Here is a 21,381-nt window from a genome sequence, read left to right as displayed (position 1 = left end):
AGAGACTTTGGGATTTGGGCCTGCTGGCAGGGGAGGAGTGCTTGGAGCAACCAGGACAGGGATTATAGGAAAATTCTGAAATATTTTATTATGTTGTTCTAATTGGGCCTTTTGTAAGGTTTCATCATCTAATTCGTATTCATGTAATAAGTGTTCTGCCTGTTGCCAAATATCAGGAGGGCTAGAATTACCTTGAAATGGCAGAATCACAGCTTTAATGAGAGCCCACAGGGGACAGAAATCTATCAGAATATTTTTTCCCTGTCTGGCGGCTCATTCAACATTCTCTTTGACTCGGTGCCAAATTTCTAAATCAAAACTACCTTCATCAGGGAACCAAGGGGTACATTCAACCACAGTCTGAAGGCAAGCCTCTATTTGCTGGCATGAAACTGAAAGTCCCTGAACTTTAAATAAATGATGAAGTAAAGTAGAAAAGTGATGGGGCTTTCCAGCTGTTTGACCCATGTCTTAGTACTTACTGACCTCAATAGGTCCTTGAGTCACTCTGTTCAAATCCGCCACGTGTACCAGGCCCCTGTTTTGGGCACCACTTGTTGAGATCCTTTAATGGATCAGAACCTGGTGGTCCGGAGTCAATGATAAGAAAGAAAAGAGAGAGAGAAAGAGGCTGACATTCCTTGGTTTATGCAGAAAACAATAAAGCCCTTGACACGGGACTTGCACTGCTTCACGTAGGCACAGGGCGCCCTCTTATGAGGGTCTTGCAAGCCCAGGCAAGAAAGTGAGCTCAGCGGGCTTCTGCACTCCAAAGAATTAGCCTGAGAGAGAGAGAAAGAAAGAGAGAGAAAAAGAAAGACATGGGGACCCAAGCTCTGATGGAACAAGGGTGTTTTAGTCAACATAGTGTGGGTATATATATTGTCTTAAAAGGCAGCTTTGTTCAGCAAAGATAAAGATCAAAAGTCCAGACTTACAAATTATCAAGGAAACATAAGGCAATCCATATTAAAGAGAGAGGGTTGTAAATAATCACTTTTACGGTATGGTTCATAAAAAGGAAGAGGGTTGTAAATAGCTACTTATCACCTTATGGAAAAACTAAGGAAGGAAATGCATGCATTCTCAGCCCGGAGCGGTTTGCCACTTCTCTTAATTCCTGAATATTCAGGAATTAATAAGGAACAGAGGATTCATGACAGATCCAAAACAGCACACAGGAAGCCTCCTGTTAAATGCTTCCTGACAGTCCAGAATGAGGTGGGAGGAGCTTCTGAAAGTTCCCAAGTAAGTTAGGTACCAGAGAGGTTTCTGGGAACCAGTGCAGTGGTGCAGTCCCCAAGGAGGCTGGTTCCTGTCCATTCTGCCTTCTGCCCTTCTTCCCCTCTGTTCCCTCTCACTTCTGCCTCTGGCGGCTTTTCTCTATTTCTGAATCATGAAAGGCTTGAAAAATCACATAGCTATTAAATGAAACTACATATGCCCTTACCTTGAAGCAGCCATTCCACCTCTGGGAATTTCCCCTGAAGATACACCTCCAACAATAGGAAAACACTTATGCATAATTGGGGTGCTTGTTATGACAGTACTTGTCATTTTCCAGTAGGCATGTATGGATGTGAGAGTTGGACCATAAAGCTGAGCGCCAAAGAACTGATACTTTTAAAGTGTGGTGTTGGAGAAGACTCTTGAGAGTCCCTTGGACTGCAAGGAGGTCAAACCAATCAATCCTTAAGGAAATCAGTCCTGAATATTCATTGGAAGGACTGATGCTGAAGCTGAAGCTCTAATACTTTGGCCACCTGATGTGACGAGCCGACTCATTAGAAAAGACCCTGGTGCTGGGAAAGATTGACAGCAGGAGGAGAAGGGGACGACAGAGGATGAGATGGTTGGATGGCATCACCAACTCAATGGACATGAGTTTGAGCAAGCTCTAAGAGATAGTGAAGGACAGGGAAACCTGGCTATGGGGTCACAAAGAGTTGGACACAACTGAGTGACTGAACAACAGCAAGCCTCCAGTAAGGGGGTCAGTTGACATGTGTGCCTCCTGAGATGACTCGCTGAGAACACAGCGTCACCTCTGTGGAGTCCCTGCCAAAGATGTAGCCCATGAATCAAATCATGAGGACACATCTGATAAACCCTGATAAACCCAGATTGAGAGCCCCTCTATAAAAGTAGCCTGTCCTCTTTTAAAATGGGAGACAAAGAAAGACCGAGGGACTGTTTCACATCAAAGGAGATTAAATAAGACACGATGGTTGAAGGCAATACATCCTGGATTGGGTTTTTTTTTTTTCTATAAAAGATACTAGTGAGACAAATGGATATTTGAAGAAATCCTTAGATAAGTTAATGACATTGTATCAAAGCTAATTTCCTGACTTTGATCATTGTACTGTGGTTGTAGAAAAGAATGTCCTTATTTTCAGATCACACTGAAGAGTTTGAGTGCAAGGTCATGAACTCTGTAATTTACTCCCAAATGGTTTAGGAGAACAAGAAAAGAAGGAGAGAGAATGAAAAAGCAAATGAAGTAAAAATGTTAACACACTGGGTAACGGGTCTACCAGAATTCTTGGTATTATTTTTGCAACTTTTCTCCAAGTCTGAAATTACTTCAAAATAAAATTTTATTTAAACAAATTGCAATACAATTTTAAAGGTTACTTTCCATTTACAGTTATTACAAGATATTGGCTGTAATCCCTGTGTTATACAACACATCCTTGAGGCTATCTTACACCTAATGGTTTGCACCTCCCACTCCCTTACCCTTATATTTCCCCTCCCCCACCACACACACGGGTAACCACAAGTTTGTTCTCTATGTGTTATTTTTCAAACACCAGGTTTCTGATTCAGTTTCACAGGGCTGCTAACTGCACCCACATTCCAAAACAAGGTGCTAGACCATCTAAAGCAGTTCTTTCAGCCGCCTTGGTTAAGAACTAATTTAGAAACCGTAGGAGACCTCACCTCCCACCCACAGCAGAGACAGGAGACATGCCAACAGGAGCCATTGGAAGGCAGAGGGAGGCTTTCTCTAGCGGCAGTTGTTGGGGTGCTGTGGCACTCCCCATGGTGGAAGTTGCCTGGGGTGCCTCCCCTCCCCAAAGGTTGACTGGGTCGGTGGGGGTTTCAGGGAGTTCACTTGAAGAATTTGAGCTGTGTCTCCTGGATTCAGAGGTTGGAGGTGGAAGGAACTCAAAGGCTGGGCGAGACCTCTGCTTGGGAAAGCCTCAGGCGAGATGCTGGCCTGGCTGGCTGCTGGGTGGTAGGGTCAGTGGATGCGGCTGCACAGGGTGAATCACGTCAGCAATGAGCTAGCCAGGACTTCTGGGGAACCCACAGAAGACCCAGGTGAAGAAGATGCCTAGGGTCTGCCCAGAAGGGACTTTGTCCAGAGGGCTGTGGGGTAGGGCAGGAGGGAGCAGGACCCAGTGAGGTGGTCCTCACTCCCAGTGGGGTGCCCCAGACAGCCAACAGGAGTCTCTGCCAGGGTAGGAAACCCCAGAGCGAGCCACTCCCAGCAATGTGGGCTCCAAAGAATCCTCAAAGCTATCCTCCAGGGCAAACGAGCCTGCATGAATCATTGCTCTGGCCAGAGCAAAGCTGCAGTAGAGGACATGGGCACCAGGCAAGAAAAATCTGTCCTTTCCTTTCCCACTCCCTATTCTGCTTACCAGGCCATGCAGGAGCAGGAGGCGGTGGGGAGTGAAGGTGCAGGAGGAGTTGGGGGCCCAGGAGAGCACCCAGAACATGCAGAGGGTTCCTCCTCTGTACGATGGCAATTATAGTCAAGTCTCCCTATTGGAGTGGGAATAAAAGAGCTAATCCATGAGACTGCTTGGTGCAGAGCAGGGCCAGTTGATGTGCTCATAAATATCTTTCTGGCAGCAGGGGCCGGGGCTGGAAGTGGTCCACAAAGCCCAGGGGTCAGGCAGGAGCTCCTGATTTTGTACAATTCCTGATTCAAGCTTGGTTCCTGATTCTACCTGTGGGATGATCTTCCCAGGAACCAGAAGGACCTTTATGGGGAAGAGTGGGATCTCTGAGGGAGGCTGGTAAATTAGTTGTGATGGTCATGACCTCAGTATTGTAGAGCAGAGCTTCTGGAAAGGGGAGCCAACAAGAGCAGATGAACTGCGTGGATAGGGTGGGCAGGAAAGCATTGCAAGGGCCACCAAGGACCCAGGCAGACTGGTGTGCTCCCCACTGGTGAAGTCTAATCGCCGGCCACACTCCCACGGGGCCCAGACAGGCCGAGAGCCCCGCTAACCACCCATTCCCCACCCCTGACCTGGCCCCACTAGTTGAAGAGAGCAGGGTGCAGGCGGAGGGCATTCAGCAGGGGCTCCAGCGATGCGAAAGTGTCAGGGTCAAACTCAGCTACACTTTGGTGCAAATTGGAGAAAGGCAAGCATCCTTTCCTCCAGACCCTTGACTGCCCTTCTACCATGCGAAAGGTGACTCCTGGAGTCTGCAGACATTAACGAGCCCTCTGGGTGAGCTCTTCAAGGGTAGTAGGGTCTGCACCTCCACTTCAGAATTCTAAAATCCAGCACTTGGGTCAGGCTCTGTGAATATCTGTTGACGATTAGAGGAAGTTCTAGGTGAATGCATTGTGGTTTACTTGTTATCTTGCATGCATGGGTGATCAGTTGCTGCCACCGTTTCTGACTCTTTGTGACCCTATAACTATAGCCCACCAGGTTCCTCTCTCCATGCGAATCTTCAGGCAAGAGTTCCGGAGTGGGTTGCTATGATCTTCTGCAACTTGTTATCTTATAGACATTCAAGTCTGTGGACCAGGCATTTAGCCTCTCTGAGCTCAATCTGTGAAATGGGATAATAATACTTCTAGCACAGGTGTGGCACATAGTAGGTGCTCAGTCATAATAACTAACGTTAACTGCATGTAATAACACTAAGAAGTAAGAATAACGTTATGATATAAATATTGCAAATGGTGTTAAGTGATAGTTGAAGAGGTTACATAACTAATTAGTGAGGTCTCACAGGAAACCATGGAGCAGAAATGCAAACTCTGGACCACGGGCCTCTGAAAGCCTGTTTGAATATTTCTGGCTGGCAAAGACACCCTCTCTTTTACTGCATAAGCTTGTTCTTCTCCTCAGGTGACCTGAAGATGTACCAACTCAGAACCAACAATCTCCATCCCAAAGTAAGAGGCAGATCTGTCAGCCAAGGCAGGGATGGGATTGGATTTGACGTTAAAAAAAAAAAAAAAAAAAAAAAAAGAAGAGTTGAGATGAATCAGAATGTTCTGACATTCTGAACGTGGGGCAGAGGAGGACTGACTCCAAAAAACCCAGCAGAGATGAATGACATCTTAGTCATGAAAGTGACAGCAGATGTGAACAAAACCCTCAGATGCAGGGGATGCTGTTTAGAAAATGAGAAGATTCAAAATAGGACATGGTGATGTGTTCAGGTGAGAACTTCAGGATGTATTTTCTGTTCCTTCAGCTCTGGCAGTAGAAAGTTTCCCAGGCCCCTTTAGATCTTAGGGGTTTAGCATGAGGAAATGGCAGCCGCTCTGCCCTGGAGGCTGGGTCATTTGGAGTGGCTTTTCTCTCTGCCTCTCCCTCCGACCCCAGCAGAGAAGTGTTGGCTGGGCTGGTTCATTCCAGGCTGCTGGGAAATGCATCCTAGGGGGCAGTCTTTGGCTTAGCCCCTGATCTTGGACCCAAAGGACAATAGGCAGAGTGGCAGGACTGGTTTCATGAAAGCCAATATTCACAGGACCTGAGGCTTTGTCCAGGCAGCGTGCTGAGTGCTCTTCATGTGGTTTCATGTGTTGTTAGCTTATTGAATCCTCACAATAACAGCATGAGCTAGGCACAATTATTCTCAATTTAGATATGGGGGAACTAAGGTTCGGAGAAGTTAAGTGATTTTGCCAAGATCACCCAACTAGCAAGCCACAAAGCCTGGGCTGGCATCCTTGTCTGGGAGCTCTGTGCCCCTTAATCCATCTCTCTCTCCTGTCTCACTTTCAAGCCCTATTCTGAGCCATGTTAAAAAGCACCTGAGCGCTGCTCTTCCCAGAAGGGGACAGCAGGGGGCAGTATAACCAGCAGGCATTTGAAGTCTGACCCTTCTCCAGGGTAACCATCATCCTGAGAAAGTGTCCAAGGGATGTTTAATTTTATCCTCTAAATTCAGAAGACATGCATAAAACTATGAAGAGTACCAGTCCATGATTACAAGCAGAATAGTCTGGGATTCCATGTTTTTTCAAAAAGCCCACCTCCTCTAATCCTAAGCCCCTCTAGGGAAGGGACCACTCCTAGTGCCTTCATCTCTGTGTTTCAATGTCTGGCACACAGTTGGTGCTCAGTAAGCAGTAATGTCACTGAATGATGGTTGGTGGGAGGGAGGTGGTATTGCTTCAGGTGGGAACATTTTAAGTGCTTACTGAGGAGATGCTGGTGTTTAGGTATAAGTAGGGGCTTCTGAGGAAGGAGGGGGGTAAGCCTCCCCCTCCACTCTGGGACCAAAGATGCTGGCCGAGCCTCTGAAACACCTTCAGGACCCCATGATGGTCCACGATGGCAATGAGCCAAGCAAACTTGCACTGGACCACCCAGGTGGGTATAGTTTCCTCCCAGCATTCTCAGAGTTAAGAAGGCCTGTGCAAGGGTGTACTGGGACTCCGCGTCAGCTTGAGTTTCAGAGTCAGTGAGACAAGCTTGAAGGCCAGATCTGCCCTTGGTTGCCATTCCAAGCATCACCCAGAAAGGCCCATGGTCACAGAGCCTCGATCTCATCTTCCATAAGATGGTGGAGGGAACAGGATCAAACACATGGGGCTGTTTTAAGAATTCTGCACAATGTCAATGTATGGCAAAACCAATACAGAATTGTAAAGTAAAATAAAAAATAAATTAATTTAAAAATAAATAAATAAACAAAAACAAAAAAACAAACAAACAACAACAAAAAACAAAACAAAACAAAACAAAAAAAAAGAATTCTGCACAGACTTGACCTGGTCCAGAATAAGCCCTTTATCAGTGACAGCAGCTGCCGCCAGTACAGAATGCCTGGGACACAGTCTCCAGCATGTTAGATGCATAAATGGTAGCTCTTGCTCTCACCCGGCTCCCTGAGCACACCTGTTACATGGGAGAGGTGGGCTTAGAATAGCATCTGGCACATAGGAAGCACTGAAGCAGTGAAATAAAACACATCAGAAGCCAGTGTAAAGGAAGAAGACTGATCCCTGTCCTAAAGACTCCCAGTATTGGGGAGGGGTTGATCCATTTGCCCCTCTAGGCCAAGACCAGAGCCGGGACTTTGTTGCTGCGAGGCCTTTTCTCGAGCAGGGGCTACTCTCTAATTGCGGCGCAGGGGCGTCTCATTCTGATGGCTTCTCTAGTTGCGGAGCACAGGTTCTACGGTGCACGGGTTTCAGTAGCTCCAGCTCCAGGGCTCTAGAGCACAGGCTCAGCAGTCGCAGTGCACAGGCTTAGCTGCTCTGCGGCGTGTGGGATCCTCCCAGACCAGGGATCAAACCCATGCCTCCTGCATTGGCAGGGGAATTCTGTACCACTGAGCCACCAGGAAAGCCCTTCTTTCTTTCCTTCTTTCTTTTTAATATCAGTTTTATTGTGAAATAATTCAATGTAGTAAGGAATTTCACCTCACTTAAAGAGAGATCTGAATTTTGTCCCATGACATGCCTCTTTTGTTTAAAAGCTCTACGCTGTCCGTGTGTGCTGCGTGGTCTGTGCTCCTCGCAGGGGAGAGGCAACCCCCGATGGGTCAGGGCTGGCGGCCCAAGAAATCTGGGGTCTGCTCCACATTTGCTGAGTGACCCTGTGCAAGTTATTCTCTGCCTCCAGGCCTCGGCTCTGTCACACCTGCAGGAGCAGGTTGGTTCAGGCAAGCCGTGGGTTGCCACAGCTCCAGGATGCTACAGCTCCACTTTCTCAGCTTTCATTCCTCCTGTGAACTTGTTCATGCAAACCGGCCCCTTCTTGGTCTCTGGAGTAAGGCTCTTGCTCCTCGCTCTCCAGACTTTGTCCTGTCCTCTCCATTCTGGGGCCACCACCTGAGAGGGCCTTCCTGGGTCTCTAGCTCTGGGACTTTTCAGGTTTTCTTTGAAGGGGTCTCCTCCCTGCTGTAGGCTCAGGCCAGCCCACCAGGCCTCTCCAGCCTAAGCTGCTCTGCTCAGTATCACACCTGCAGTACAATGGTCTCTTGCTCCACAGGCACTGGAGATACAGGCTCCAAACTGACCTCATCAGCCCTGATGCCTCCCCAGACCAGCTTCTCCTGCTTCAGGGAAACACTGCTGGTTCAAGCCAGAAGCCAGGGTTGTCAGCATTGCCCCTCCTCCTTCCTCTTTCTCCTTCCTTCTCCTTTCTTCCCACAGCCCCTTCAAGCTTCACTTCGGCTTCCCAAGTATCCACTGAAGCCGCCTACTCCTGGTTGATGCTGCCTTGGTTGGGGCTTCCCTAGCCCTCATTTAGGAGCCCTCCTGGCTGGTCTCTCAGGGCTTTGAGCCGTCTCCTCTGCAGTCTCCAGAGTGGCCCAAGTTACACATCTGACCACATTACTCCCTGCCTATGACCCTTAAGTGGAAGAAGACATATTCCCTGCTTTGGTTTTGTTTCAGCTGACGACGGTGGAGGACTCACCAAGCGCTTGGAGTGCTGCCTGGAGGGCTGCTGTTCTTCCAAAGCCAGTTCATAACTTATATCCTATTTCATTCATTCATGTATTCAGTATACTACAAGCCATGGATTATGCCAGCTGTTTTACCAACATAATCGAATCTTCATGACAGTGTTCTTCAGTGACACTTCCCACTTCGCAAAAGGGAAAATTGAGATTCAGAAAGGAGGTGGCTCAAGATCACACTCGAATTTGTGTTTAAGAGAACACACGTTCCCAGGAGCAGGAGTCTAGCAGCTGTGATCCACTCCCTGCCAAGGGGAAAGGTTTACAGAGACAGAACCTGAGGGATAACAGAACCTTCCCCTCCTCACCCCACCACAGGGCCAGGCTGCCCAGTGGGTGTGGCCTGAGTGTGTGACACAGAGATCACTGACTGAAATAGTGAGAAGGAAAGGAAATTAAAGATAGCTTTCAGGAATTCTCTGGTGGTCCAGTGGTTAGGACTTGGTGCTTTCACTGCCAAGGGCTTGGATTCAATTCCTGGTCAGGGAACTAAGATCCCATAAGCTAAAGGAGGGTGACTTCCCTTCTGCTCCTTTCTCTCTCAGGACCCAAACCACATGAGGAGCTGTCCCCTTCCCGCACCCTGCAGAACCCACAATAGCAGCACCCACCCCGACCCCCGCCAAGTTCTCTGGCTCAGAAGTACATCCACAGAACCAATCCCTCCTCCCCTTCCCGAATTACAGATGAGTAAACTGAGAGTCTCCCAGCACTTCATCCTACAAAAGCCAGAATAAAACCTAGCTCTCCGGACATTCATCCAGTACCCTCTCCACTCTTCCTCCCTAGAAATGTTTCCCACAGAGCAGGAAAGGGGCCTTGGTGGTGGAAATGCACTTGAAATCCACCTGGGTTCCTGCCAGCCTGACCCTCACTAGCTGTGTGAATGCAGAAAGTCACTTTGCTTCTGTGTCCTCTTCTGTAAAATGGGTACAGTAATGCCAACTTCACAGGGCTACTGAGAGCATCAGTGAATAATACAGATGCATAAAGCATCTGGAATATAGAAGGTGCTGAGCCAACTGTAAGCCCAGCTCTGTTGTCCTCAAAGAGAGTTTTCGTGGGGAAAGAGCACAGCTCCTTTCTTCCCCAGCCCCTGCCAGCCAAAAGCAGAATGAAAGAATATTAGAAAACAGATACAGGTAAATGCTGTTATAAAATTGGGGGAGGGAAAAGTTTCTTCTCTGTCAGTTGTTTGATAACCCAGACTGGACAAAGGGAAAGCAATGTGGAGGCAGAATAGGAGGATTGCTGACTTGGGGTATCACTCATCATTTTCCCAGTAACCTCGAATTTGACCTTCCCCAAACACAGAGCACTTTGGCCAAGAGCATCTTTAAGAGACCCTCGTTTGTAGACCTCCCAGAAAGGACAAAGTAGGGCGGGGCTAGGGAAAGGCAAGATCCTCACTCCCGCCGCATTCGCCCGCGGCGGCTCGGACTACAGCTCCCGGCATGCCCGGCGCTCGGTACCTGCCCACCTCCAGCCTCCTTGCCCGGAGGATGCAGACGCTGGGAAGAGCGATGAGGATGGAGGCCGGTGAGGCAGCGCCGCCGGCGGGGGCGGGCGGCTGGGGCAAGTGGGTGCGGCTCAACGTGGGGGGCACGGTGTTCCTGACCACCAGGCAGACGCTGTGCCGCGAGCAGAAGTCCTTCCTCAGCCGCCTGTGCCAGGGGGAAGAGCTGCAGTCCGACCGGGTGAGGCCCACGGGGTGGGCGGCCGTTGGGGATCCCTCGCTCGCTGGAATCTGGCTATTCAGCCAGGCCTGCTCGCGGGGCTGGAAACCCGGCTGGGTTTCTTTCCGAAGAGCTGGAGGCAAGAAGAACTGGTCGAAGGAGGGGAGAAGGAAGTGGATCAGAGAGTGAGGATGTGCCCATTGCCTTGGCAACAGGACAACGCCAGGCTGGGGCCATTTGGAGCTTTTGAGCTCTACCCTGGGCTCCCCACCCAGGAGACTATTGGATAAGGTCTCTCCCATTTCTTTGGCGCTGTGGGGAGGACAGACATGAAGGGCCTTCTCTCCTGCCCAAACTGGACTCCTGCATCACAGGAGTTAGAGTCGGCTTCTCCCTGCCCTTTAGGGTGTGAGTGGCCTAGGGGTACAGGGAGCTGGGTGGAGAAATCCCAGGTTCCTTCTGAGCTGGGCTTCATGGGGAGGAATGCTGGCCTGGGGCACCATTTCTGGGTTCCCATCTCGGTTCTGCTGCAAACTGCCTGCATGACCTTGGGTCAGATCCTTCCCTGCTCCAGCTCAGCCTCCGGTCTGTAGCCCCAGGGGGCCGGCCTGGCGATGACCTCTAAGGCCCCTTCTCTCCCATTTCCTGACCTGATGCTGTGACCTTGGGTGAGTCTCTTTACCTGGTGATGTCTCTGTCTTCTCTCTGTAGAGTTGCATTGAAACTCTCTCAAGCCTCCCTGCAGGGTATCCAATGAGGGTATCCAATGAGATAACAGCTCCTTTGGAAACTTGTAAACATCCCCAGAATAACTGGGGTCTGCTAGAGACCGTGTAGGGCTGGCTTCAGGAAACAACCTCTAAGAGAGACAATCCCTGAGCCCTACACTGGATTGGGTGCCACTGAAACTTCACTGGCTGCTCACAATTCTCCCTGGTTGTGGGGGAGAGGAGCAAGGCTCAGAGAGGTCAAGTCACTGACCCGAGGTCACAGAGTCAGGAAAAGGCAGAGGCAGGATCTGAACCTAGCTGTATCTGACCCCAAGGTCCTTTTATTCCATCACACCACTCCGTTTTGGAGCAAACACTGCACCCCCCGCCCCCACCCTCCCTCTATCCTTTACTGGGACTGAAGGGTTGGGGTATGTGCAGGGTCAGCAGGGAAGAGGAGCTCACTCTTTTCTCACTGCCTGTGCCCCTTGCCTTTGTAGGATGAGACGGGGGCCTACCTCATCGACCGTGACCCCACCTACTTTGGGCCCATCCTCAACTTCCTCCGGCATGGCAAGCTAGTGCTAGACAAGGACATGGCTGAGGAGGGTAAGTTGGTCCAGGGGGCTGGCCAGGGCCTGCGTCCTAAGCCTGTCTTCTCTAGCCTGCAGGGCCTTCCATGGTGGTCCAAAGCCATTTCTCCCATCCAGAGGAGACCTCTCTTTTCTTCCATGTTTCCCGCTTCTTCTCATCCCAGACAGGACTGGATGCCAAAGCCTCTACCCAGGCTGAGCCTAGGGCCAAGGTGACTGGTCCACGCTTCCACTGGGTGCTTCCACTGGGTGGTGCTTCTGGGGAAGTGGCAGAAACATAGGCAGAAGAGAGAGGAAGCCCGTGAGGCCTGCAGCCTCTGCCAGGGGCAAGGGATGTCCTTTCCCCTGGCTTCCTGGGAAGCCAGTGGTGAGCCAGGTGGGGGTAGAAATGGCCATGGGAAGAGGTATGCTTCTTTCTTTGAGTGATCAGGTATCTCAGATGCCTGGTGAGGGCTCACAGTCAGCAGGGAGGTGGAATGGGTGACTCTTCCCGAGATCTGACAGCCTCTGTTGCACAGTGCTGGTTGTGGGTGGAGGAAGGGGAGTGGGGAGGCTGCTCCCTAGCGGGCGTTTGGTCCCTCCCAGGCTGGGTAGCTGAGGCCCTGTAAATGTCCACTTCCTGGCCCAGCAGATGGCAGGGAAGCCATGCCTGGGAGAATGGCTTCTTGGCAGAACTGCAGCCTGGAGCAGGGACTATAGGTGGGTGCCAAGCCCACTTTTCCTTAGAGCACAGGGTGTGGCTTTGGGTCAGCTGACCCAGCCAGGCCAGCTTGGACTTGTCACTTTTCCTTTCTGAGTCTCTACTGTGTGTATAAAGTGGGGCAGTGATCTCCATTAGGGATGTGTTCTGGGAAAACAGACATCGCAAGTCCCAGGGCTTGTACCCTGAAGGGGTCTAACACAGCCCCTCCCTCCTCACTCGGGCCACAGTCTTCCCTCCTGACCCATGTGGGACATAGTAGTCTAGAGGCCAGGTGGCTCTCCAGAGGACCAGGGCTTCAGAATCAGAGCCCACTCTAGGCATCGGCTCTGGGAGCCCCACAGCTTTCCTGGTGGCCCCTGGGGGAGCAGACACCATGGGCGTGGCCTGGGCCCAAAAGCCGCTCCCACGGGGAAGGGAGCTAAACACTCCAGCGTAACAGCTAACACCTGTTTACAGGGTCTGGGTTTGTCAAAGCCCTGGCATTCCCAGCACCTTCAGACAGGACTAGGGCCCTGTTCCAAGGGGCCAGGGGCTTTGGCAGGAAACTGACTAGTGTGTGAACCCTAGAAAGTCACTTATCCCCTTGTGCCTCCATGCCTGCATCTGTGGAATGGGATAACAATAGCACCCACCTTGCTGAGCTGCTGTGAAGATAGAAGGAGTGGAAACAAGTGTGTCGCTTAGTGCCACGCCTGGCACCAAGGACCCGTGATACAGAGTTTGCTGTCTGTCGTCTGGAGGGCCCCACAGGGGGGCATTCCTGGCAGTAGCATGCACTGACCGCCTCCTCTGTGTTAGGTGGATGTGAGCACTGGGGACAGCCAGGGACATCAGATGTGGGTCCTGTCCCGCAGGAGCCCAGAGGCCAGTTGTGCAAAGGACCTGCCCTGAGGAGCTGAGGGGGGTCCAAAGGCTGAGGGCTGTCCCCTTCACCAGAGAGGCACTCGCTCAGTCTCTAAAATGGCTCCCTTACCTGCGTGGGGACAAGCACGCCTGGGGGCTTGTGCTGAGCACGGGACAGGCTCTGCAGACTGTGAAGTGTGGTTGGTCAGGGAGATGCATGTACACAAAGATCGCGCACTTAGTGGGACTGGAGGGCAGAGGAACTTGAGTGTGAACCCCAGCTCTGCCCCGTGCTGGGTGTGAGGTGTTGCACAGCTACTGCCTTGCCTGGCCCTTGGTTTCCCTGTTTGCTCGGTGGGGGTGATGAAAGTATCTACTTCTCGTGCTAAGAATGAACTACAGTAAAGAGTGCAACATGCCTGGCATGGTGCCTGCCACTTAGCATGTGCTTCATCAGTGGGAGCATGTAATCAGAGGTCAGCCAAGGCCCCTCTCACTGTGGCCTTCTAGGGTCCAGTCCCATGGGCCTGCTGCCTCTAGTTAGCCCCAGACGGGGGGACTGGTAGGTGTCCCAGGTCGCTGTGCTCAGCACACCAGGGAGATGGTGCCATTGAACGGCAGCCTCTTAGCCCTGCTATAGAGAGTGTGAGTCCCCAAGAAGGGAGTGTTCCCTCTTGCCTGACCCCTGAACTCAGAGAGGCTCATCACCCTAGTGTGACTGGAGCAGGGGGTGGGGATGGAGGGGACAAGGCGAGAATGGGGCATGGGGGCAGTGGGAGTGATGTGGGCGCTGCTCTGTGTCAGGCGTCCTGGAGGAAGCGGAATTCTACAACATTGGCCCGCTGATCCGCATCATCAAAGACCGGATGGAGGAAAAGGATTACACCGTCACACAGGTCAGGGGGCAGCGGGGCAGCATCCATGGCCAGAGCAGGGGGTGGCGGGGAGCGCGGAGAAGGGAGGTCAGGAGAGACAGAACTAGCTTTTCTTGGGAAGGCCGAGCTGCCCTCTAAGGGGTTGTCCAGCTCCCAGATCGCCCCGCAAAGCCCCAGACTGGGAGACATGTATCAGGTTCTGTCCTTGCCTTGGCTTTGTTTGCTGTGTGACCTTGGGCCAGTCACTCCACTCTCTGGATCCTGATTTCCTTTTGGGGCATGTAGAGGTACTGAGAACTGCCCACCCTTCCCTTCCTCACAGGCAATATGGAGTCAGTATGAGGGTACAGGGGGCCCTGTAGGGGCAATGGGGATTAGTACACCATCCATTTCATGGGCTCAAGTGGCCCCCTGGAGCTGGCATGTCTGAGCTTGGACCCTGGGCCTAAGTGGCCGGTCTGCAGGAGGAGCTGGTGGAATTCTCTGCCCACCCTGGGGGAGAGGTAGAAGATGAGAGATGGGTAGGGAGGCACTGTCTTCCACTGTCCTTCTCTCCCCAGGAGCTTGAAGAGGGGGTGCTCTGTCTCCTGGAGGACCTGCCTCAGTTAGTGGCCCAGGATGCCTCCTAAGCCCTTCTTCCTTACCCCTTGTATCACCTGTGTCCCAATTCTGGTCCTGCACCTCTTTAGCTGGGTGACCTTGGGCCAGTAACCAACCCTCTCAGAGCTTCCATGAACCTTCCTAGGGTTTTTGGTGGGATTAAGTGAAATCACACATGTTGAGTGCCTGGCACATCACAATTACTCAGAATGTGACTTCTGGCTTACCACCCCAACTCCATCCCCTCCTTCTGTCCTTCTTAGGGGTAGAGGGTAAGTGAAGAGCAGGTGCTCTCCCATCCCGGGATGCTGGGCACTCCCACAAGGTGCCCTCCACATCGCCCTCTGCCCGCAGGTCCCACCCAAGCATGTGTACCGCGTGCTGCAATGCCAGGAAGAGGAGCTGACACAGATGGTCTCCACCATGTCTGATGGCTGGCGCTTTGAGCAGGTGGGTGGAGCACTCAGGAGCCACATGTCCAGGCAGAGCAAGCTCCTCTCTTCCTGCAGCCCCAGCCTTGGGGTACCCCACTGCAGCCCCTACCCAGGAGTCTTCTTAAGGCAAACAAACAAGATTAAGAAAGGCCACACTTGGCAGCAGATTGATCGGGAAGGAGAGACAAAGGAAGCCCCACGGGCCACAAGGCAGCTCTGGCAAAGCCTCCCAGGAGCTGGGTAGCGTTTACACCGAAGTGTGTGAGTCTCTGTCCCCCAAGCGACAGTTCTGATGAGAGGAGACAAGATCCCTAGAGGAGAGCGGAGGTCCCCTGGGGGCCACACCTCTTGTAGCAACTCCACAGGCATAGATTCCAGGTCCCCACAAGGGACAAGCCCAGTTCCAAGCATGGCCACCTTCAGAAGCACAGAGCAGCAGCCTCCCCTGAGGTATTCATGATGACCTGCATTTCCTCCCAATGCTGATGCAGTTTACCAGCCAGGAGAGATTTTTATCATAAACAGGTTGCCCTAGTAATCCAGTTGACGTCACACCTCTCTCAGGTTTCCAGAGGATCAGAGCCAGCAAGCCAACCCAAGGTCAGATTGGCCCTTAAGAAGAGAAGGGTTGGGCTTTCTTTTATCCACACAAGCTCCCTTACACCTGGAGGTTGAAGAAAGGAGAGGAAGGCCAGGCTCCCCAGGATGGCCAGGCCTGGGGGGAAGAACAAGGCCAGTCCAGGAACTGGAAGCCTGGATTCACATCTAGGCTTCACCACTGACGTGCTCTGTGACCTTGAGCAGGTCATCTCTTTCTTGGCCTCAGTTTCCCAATCTGTGACATGGGCCAGTAGTGCTTCTTTTGCCAGAACGTTGTGTAGATTAGAAAGACCATGGATCAAGTCTCCAGCCCAGGGTAGGCCTCAAAACATTGAAGCTAGCTAGCATCCTATGAATTATTAGAAGCATTTGACTCTGTAGGATTCCAGAGAGGACTCAGGGTCCTAGATTCAAATCCTGTTCCACTCATTCTGGCTGTGGGACAAACCATCCCTCAAGGCCTCATCTGCTAAAGGGGCTGGCTGGTTTTTCCTCTGTCTGCAGGATGAGGGTCCCTGGGGGCTGAATGAGAGCCACCATGTGCAGAGCTTTTATCAGCCAGGAGGGGCCTGCAGATGTAGTTATTTTAGGGATCCCAGACCAAAAGTGGGGCTGCTTTCCTCTGCTCTCTAGGTGAGAGTCTTTGGCAATTGCATGGGCTCCTAGAGGCTGAGCAAACATGCCAGGCACCACTGGCCTAAGGAACAGGTGATCTGGTCTACCTCTGCTTCCAAGAACAAACAGAATATTCTATGGTGCTCCACCAGGTCATGTGGACCCCATCCTGCGACTTGGTTCTGGGGCTGCTTCAGCCACACCCGGGACACAGGAGCACAGTCTGCCTGTTACAGATCTCTGCCTGCTTCTGGAAGTGGCCTGTCAGATCTGGGACTAGGCCGAGTGGGGGAGAAACAGCAATGATAACTGCCTTCCTCTAAGGATCAGACCCGGCCAAGCCATGTGGGGAGGCTGGCCCTGGAAATTGACCAGAGGCATAATAGGTTGGGGAGGTGGAGAGGACTCTGACTTTGGGCCAGAGGTGTCCTCTGGAAAGCCAGGGGGATGGGCCTGAATGGAGCAGCAAGATCAGGGCACAGTCAGTATCTTGACAAGTGCCAGTGTTTGCCCACCCCTGCCCCCCACCCCACCTGACCAATCATTTTCTCCCCATGCGCCATCCCTCCAGCTGGTGAACATCGGCTCCTCCTACAACTATGGCAGTGAGGACCAGGCAGAGTTCCTGTGTGTGGTGTCCAAGGAGCTCTACAGCTCCCCACATGGGCTGAGCTCCGAGTCTAGCCGCAAAACCAAGGTGAGCCCCCCACCCGACCTCAGCCTCCCTGCCTTCCCTCCCTCCCCTTGCTGCCCTCCGCCTGGCCATCTGTGCTTCTTCTTTCTCCCTCCTGCTGCACACGCCTGACGCCCTGATCACAGCTGATGCCATCCATCCCATGCCACCCATGGTCCTGTCTGCCCACGCCAGTTACCCAGGCCCAGGCTCCAGGGACAGTGAGATGAGATTAGCCCCAGCGTGTGACCAGAGTGGACTTAGATGTTACTTGGATGGTGGGCACATGGTGGCCACGGGGCAGCATGGCACCGGGGGAATGCACTGGACTAGGGGTCTGGGCATGGTGTGAGTGCTGTGTGACCTTGGACAGGTCGCATCCTCCCTGTGCACCTTGGTTGTATTCTCAGAGAAGTGAAGGGGTGGACCACCAGCTTGGAACTTCTGGGATCCAAGGGGCCAGTTTAGTTCCTGGGGACCAGGGCTGGGGCAGGGAAGCCGAATCTGTTCATTCTGCCCCTTCTGCAGGCTCCCCACATAGGACTCAGCAGCAGAGGGGTCTGGAGCCCTCAGGGTCCAACCCTGTGTTTCCATCCTGGCCTGTGAGGCAGCCTCAGCTGGCTGCAGGGAAGGAGTTGATCAAAGGTCCTATCACCCCAGACCCTGAGTTGGTCAGAAGCCTCAGGAGTCCAGGGTGGAACCAGCAGGGCAGGCAGCAGCCAGGCTGGGAAGGAAGGAGAGCGTTCCTTCTAGAAGCCTGTCCCTGTGTGTTGAAGACTTAGGAACTCTGCTTCCCGTCTGTTTGTCTGCCTTCCTGTGCTGTGACTTCCCGTGCCCACCCCACCCCCAGCGGGGCCAGTGGCTGACGTGGCCTTGCAGGGGTGCAGGGTGAGCTGGCTGCTCCTGCCTCTCTGGGAGAGACCTCAGGATCTGGGATGTCAGAGCCGGTGCTGGCATCTCAGATCTGGCTGGTGTCTGTCGTGGGCCTTCCCTGGCCTCATATGTACTCTGGGTTGGTCCTTCTAAAATGAGGCCTTCCCGGGCACCCCTCAAGGATACCCCAGCCACACACCCACCCTCTTCGTCTCCCACCGCTGTCACAGCGGCAGCTGCCAGCATCCTCAGCAGGTCCCCACCCTCCCGCTGGTTCCCCCAGGCCCCTCCCCAGGCTTCCCGGGACCGGACACGATACCCCGGCTTCTGCGGCTGTAGCGCTCCGCTCCCCTGAAGGTCCTCCTCCTCTGGCCCCTCCCCTTCACCCTGAGACGGGGGCCCTCGGGCCAGCCGCCAGCAGGCCCCGGCCCCCGGGTCAGCTCTGCGCTCTTTCTTCCCTGGGTCCGCCGGCTGGTTCACAGAGCGCGGAGGAGCAGCTGGAGCAGCAGCAGGAGCAGGAGGCGCAGGTGGAGGCAGATGCGCAGGAGAAAGGTGCAGCCAACCCCCGAGGACGATTGCTAGGAGGAGCCGGCGCCTCCCGCCCGCCCCCTGCTGGAGCCAGCTGCAGGACCCGGGGTCCCGGGGGCGGCCAGGGGTCGGGCGGGCCCACCAGGGTTAGCTCAGCCGCATGCCTGGCGCCTCACCTGCATAACCATCCCTTCTCTCACTTTCTCTTTGCAGCCCAGTCACCTCAGGATCCCGCTAACCTTTTCTCCCTCCCACCACCGCCTCCTCCTCCTCCGCTCCCCGCCGGAGGTCCTGCCTCATCTTCATCCACCTCTTCCTCCTGGATCTCACCTACACCCTGCCTCTTCCCTCTCTGCCCCTGTCCGGGTTTTCTCTCTGCCTGCTCACACCTCCATCCCGGGGCTGTCCTGGTCCCAGCCTCCTGCGCCCTCCACCCAGGCGCCCCGGCCCCGCATCCCAGAGCACCCTGCCTGCCGCCTCCTGCACCCCTTCTGGCACCTCCTGCCTCCCGGGCCGGGGGGGAGGGGAGCAGCTGCACCTCCTCGGCGCCCCCTGCCGGCCACGTCTGAGGCACTGCTCCGGCGCTTCACGTTCTCCTCACGTTTCCTCCTTGCAGGTTTCTGGCGGCACCCCCTCAGACCTGAGGTGGTGCTTGCAGGGAGGGCCTCCCCTGGGCCCCTCGCATGCCCCCAGAGCTGCCATGCCTGGTTCGTAGCCTGGCGGAGCTGGAGGGAGGGGCAGAAGCCAGAAGGGTGCTCATCTCTTATTTCTTGAACTTGAGCCGAACTTCCGGCTGATTTTCTTCCCTCACCCAAGTTTCTCAGCCTATTTTGGCCTTGGGTATGAGGCTCTGAGAGCAGACAAGAGGGGGAGGAAATTCTCTCCCACCTGCCCATCAGCACCAGAGCCACGCTGGGAAGGAGGGAAGGGAGACGGAAGCCAGGTGCCCAGACCTCATCCCTGACGCCCAGGACTCCTAATCACAGCCTGGGGGCACTGGGTCCCCAGTTTCTGCGGGGCTGGGAAGGACAGGCCACACTTGGATGCCTGTGGCCTTGGGAGAGTCAGCAGGAGCTGGCTAAGGATTGGGCTGTGGCAGAAGAAGCCCTAGCCAGGAGCCCACAAGCCCCCACTCCATCTTATCTACCTGCTGTGACCTTGGGCAAGTCACTGTCCCTCTCCGGGCCACAGTTCTCTAAAATGGGGACTGACAGCTGTTCTCTGTGACCTCTTGCCTGAGACACTGGTGACCAGCCTCTCTTGACTTTCACTCCCCCAGCCAGAGTCTTGGCAGAATATGGACTCCTAGGAGGCCACCACCCAGCCCAAGATGGGGCGTGGGGTTCTCAGCAGACCGGCAAGCCGGGTGGCCTTCCTGTATCCCCTCCTCCTCAGCTCTGAATCCACCTTTTCTGGGCCTCAGCCCTCCTCCTTCCTCGCAGAAAGGACCTCGTGACTCACCTAACTCTCTCTCTCTCCCTGTCTCCCCCACCCACCCACCCCCTCCATTTCGATCTCCCCTCTGCCCTTCTGGCCCTGCACTCCCTTCTCCTCACTGGCCCCACCCCCTCCTCCCCTCCCCGTGTTCTGACCACCCCCACCCCGTCCCCCTGCCCCTCTTATTTTCTAGCTGTTACAAGCCAGAGGCACCCGGATGTAAGGCCCCAGATCGCCTCCAGGGACTTGGGGTTCCGTTCTGAAATCCTTTATTTTTGTACCACGGGGTGGGCCCCCGGCCCGAGGCAGAGGAAGAGATCTCCCCGCTGTCACCTCTGTCTACACCCCAGGGGATGTCATTCACCCCTGCCTCCGGGGTCCGGGAGGGGGCCCGCGGGGACCTCTCAAGCCCTGAGGTGGGCCCTGGGACCCCTGGGCAGAGCTGCCTGCCTGTGGCCGAAGTGTGGTGTTGTCCAGCTGTGTCTCCCGGGCCCCCACGTCCCTGCCCCCAGAGCCCCCAGCTGCATGGCAAATACTACGCTCCCCCCCAGCCCAGTGACGTCACCTCCTTGAGCCTTAGTCTCCCTGTGTGTCACCCAGGTCACGTCCTGCCCTAGCTACCTCACAAGGTTGTTGTGAGGTTACCAAGAGGGGCGAGGGCCCTGAAGGCCCTCAGGGAGGGTGTAAAACGCAGGCTGGCCCAGCACAGAGATGCAGGGATTGGTGGGGGTGAAAGGTCTGGGGGTCGGCCATATCGGAAGGAGGGGGTGGGTGACTTGGCCTTCAGCTTGGCTGCTCCCCACGCCTACCCCATCCCTGCCATCCGTACTGCTGGGCGCAGAGTGGCCTGGCCAGGAGGGCGGCGGGCACTGATTCAGCAGGGGCAGCGGGGCCCCTCAGGAACTGATGACAAGGGAAAGGGGACCGTCCCCCCTCCACCCAGGGGAGAGTCTGGGGCTGGCAGGGGCTGAGCGAGGGGCCTCTCACGTTTACAGGCTCCTGGGCCAGGTACTTGCTTCTCAGTTGTGTCCACCCCCATCGTGTAATAAAACCTGAGTAAACAGCCGGCCTGGCTGTCTCCCTTTCTCTGGGCCACATTTGGGGACAGCGCTCTGTGCACTTAATTGTGTCTGATTCTCGTGACCCTGTGGATGAGTCCACCAGGCGCCTCTGTCCATGGGACTTTCCAGGTAAGAATACTGGAGTGCGTTGCCATTTCTTCCTCCAGGGGATCTTCCTGACCCAGGGATTGAACCCATGTCTCCTGCATTGCAGGTGGATTCTTTATCTGCTGAGTCATCAGGGAAGTCCCTTGGATCAGGGGCTAAACTTAAGGTGGGATAGACAGTCCAAAGGTAATGGGGCTTTTCCCCAAAGTCCTGGGGTCTGCCTGTTGTCATTCTCCCGTGTGTGTTGAGGGGAAGTATCATGGCTGAATCCTCTGTCTTGTGGGTGGGTGTCCAGGGTACCAACGCTGCCTTGCTGGGTAAACTTTGGAAAGTATCTGCCCCTCTCTGGGTCTGTTTCTTCATGGGTAAA

At 54.0% G+C, this 21,381-nt stretch overlaps 1 protein-coding gene across 2 annotated transcripts; it reads left to right on the top strand.

Annotated features, from left to right (window-relative positions):
• Positions 1-10,124: 10,124 nt before the first annotated feature.
• LOC120858563 (BTB/POZ domain-containing protein KCTD17-like) lies at positions 10,125-20,908 on the top strand. 2 transcript variants are annotated; one of them, XM_040234695.1, is made up of 7 exons: positions 10,170-10,379; positions 11,569-11,677; positions 14,012-14,103; positions 15,037-15,132; positions 16,903-17,028; positions 18,360-18,429; positions 18,619-19,927. In XM_040234695.1, the coding sequence occupies exons 1-7, from the start codon at positions 10,185-10,187 to the stop codon at positions 18,972-18,974; spliced, it is 1,044 nt and encodes a 347-aa protein (XP_040090629.1). In that variant the 5' UTR covers positions 10,170-10,184; the 3' UTR covers positions 18,975-19,927. The 2 variants fall into 2 exon arrangements, with proteins under 2 accessions (XP_040090631.1, XP_040090629.1); XM_040234697.1 differs by lacking the exons at positions 18,360-18,429; positions 18,619-19,927 and adding an exon at positions 20,036-20,908 and having other exon boundaries at positions 10,125-10,379.
• Positions 20,909-21,381: the final 473 nt, after the last annotated feature.

This window comes from Oryx dammah, unplaced genomic scaffold (genome assembly GCF_014754425.2).
Source record: "Oryx dammah isolate SB20612 unplaced genomic scaffold, SCBI_Odam_1.1 HiC_scaffold_29, whole genome shotgun sequence".
NCBI classification, from domain to species: Eukaryota; Metazoa; Chordata; class Mammalia; order Artiodactyla; family Bovidae; genus Oryx; species Oryx dammah.
The sequence above is the reverse complement of the archived record's forward strand: the minus strand, read 5'-3'. Positions and strand labels throughout refer to the sequence as shown.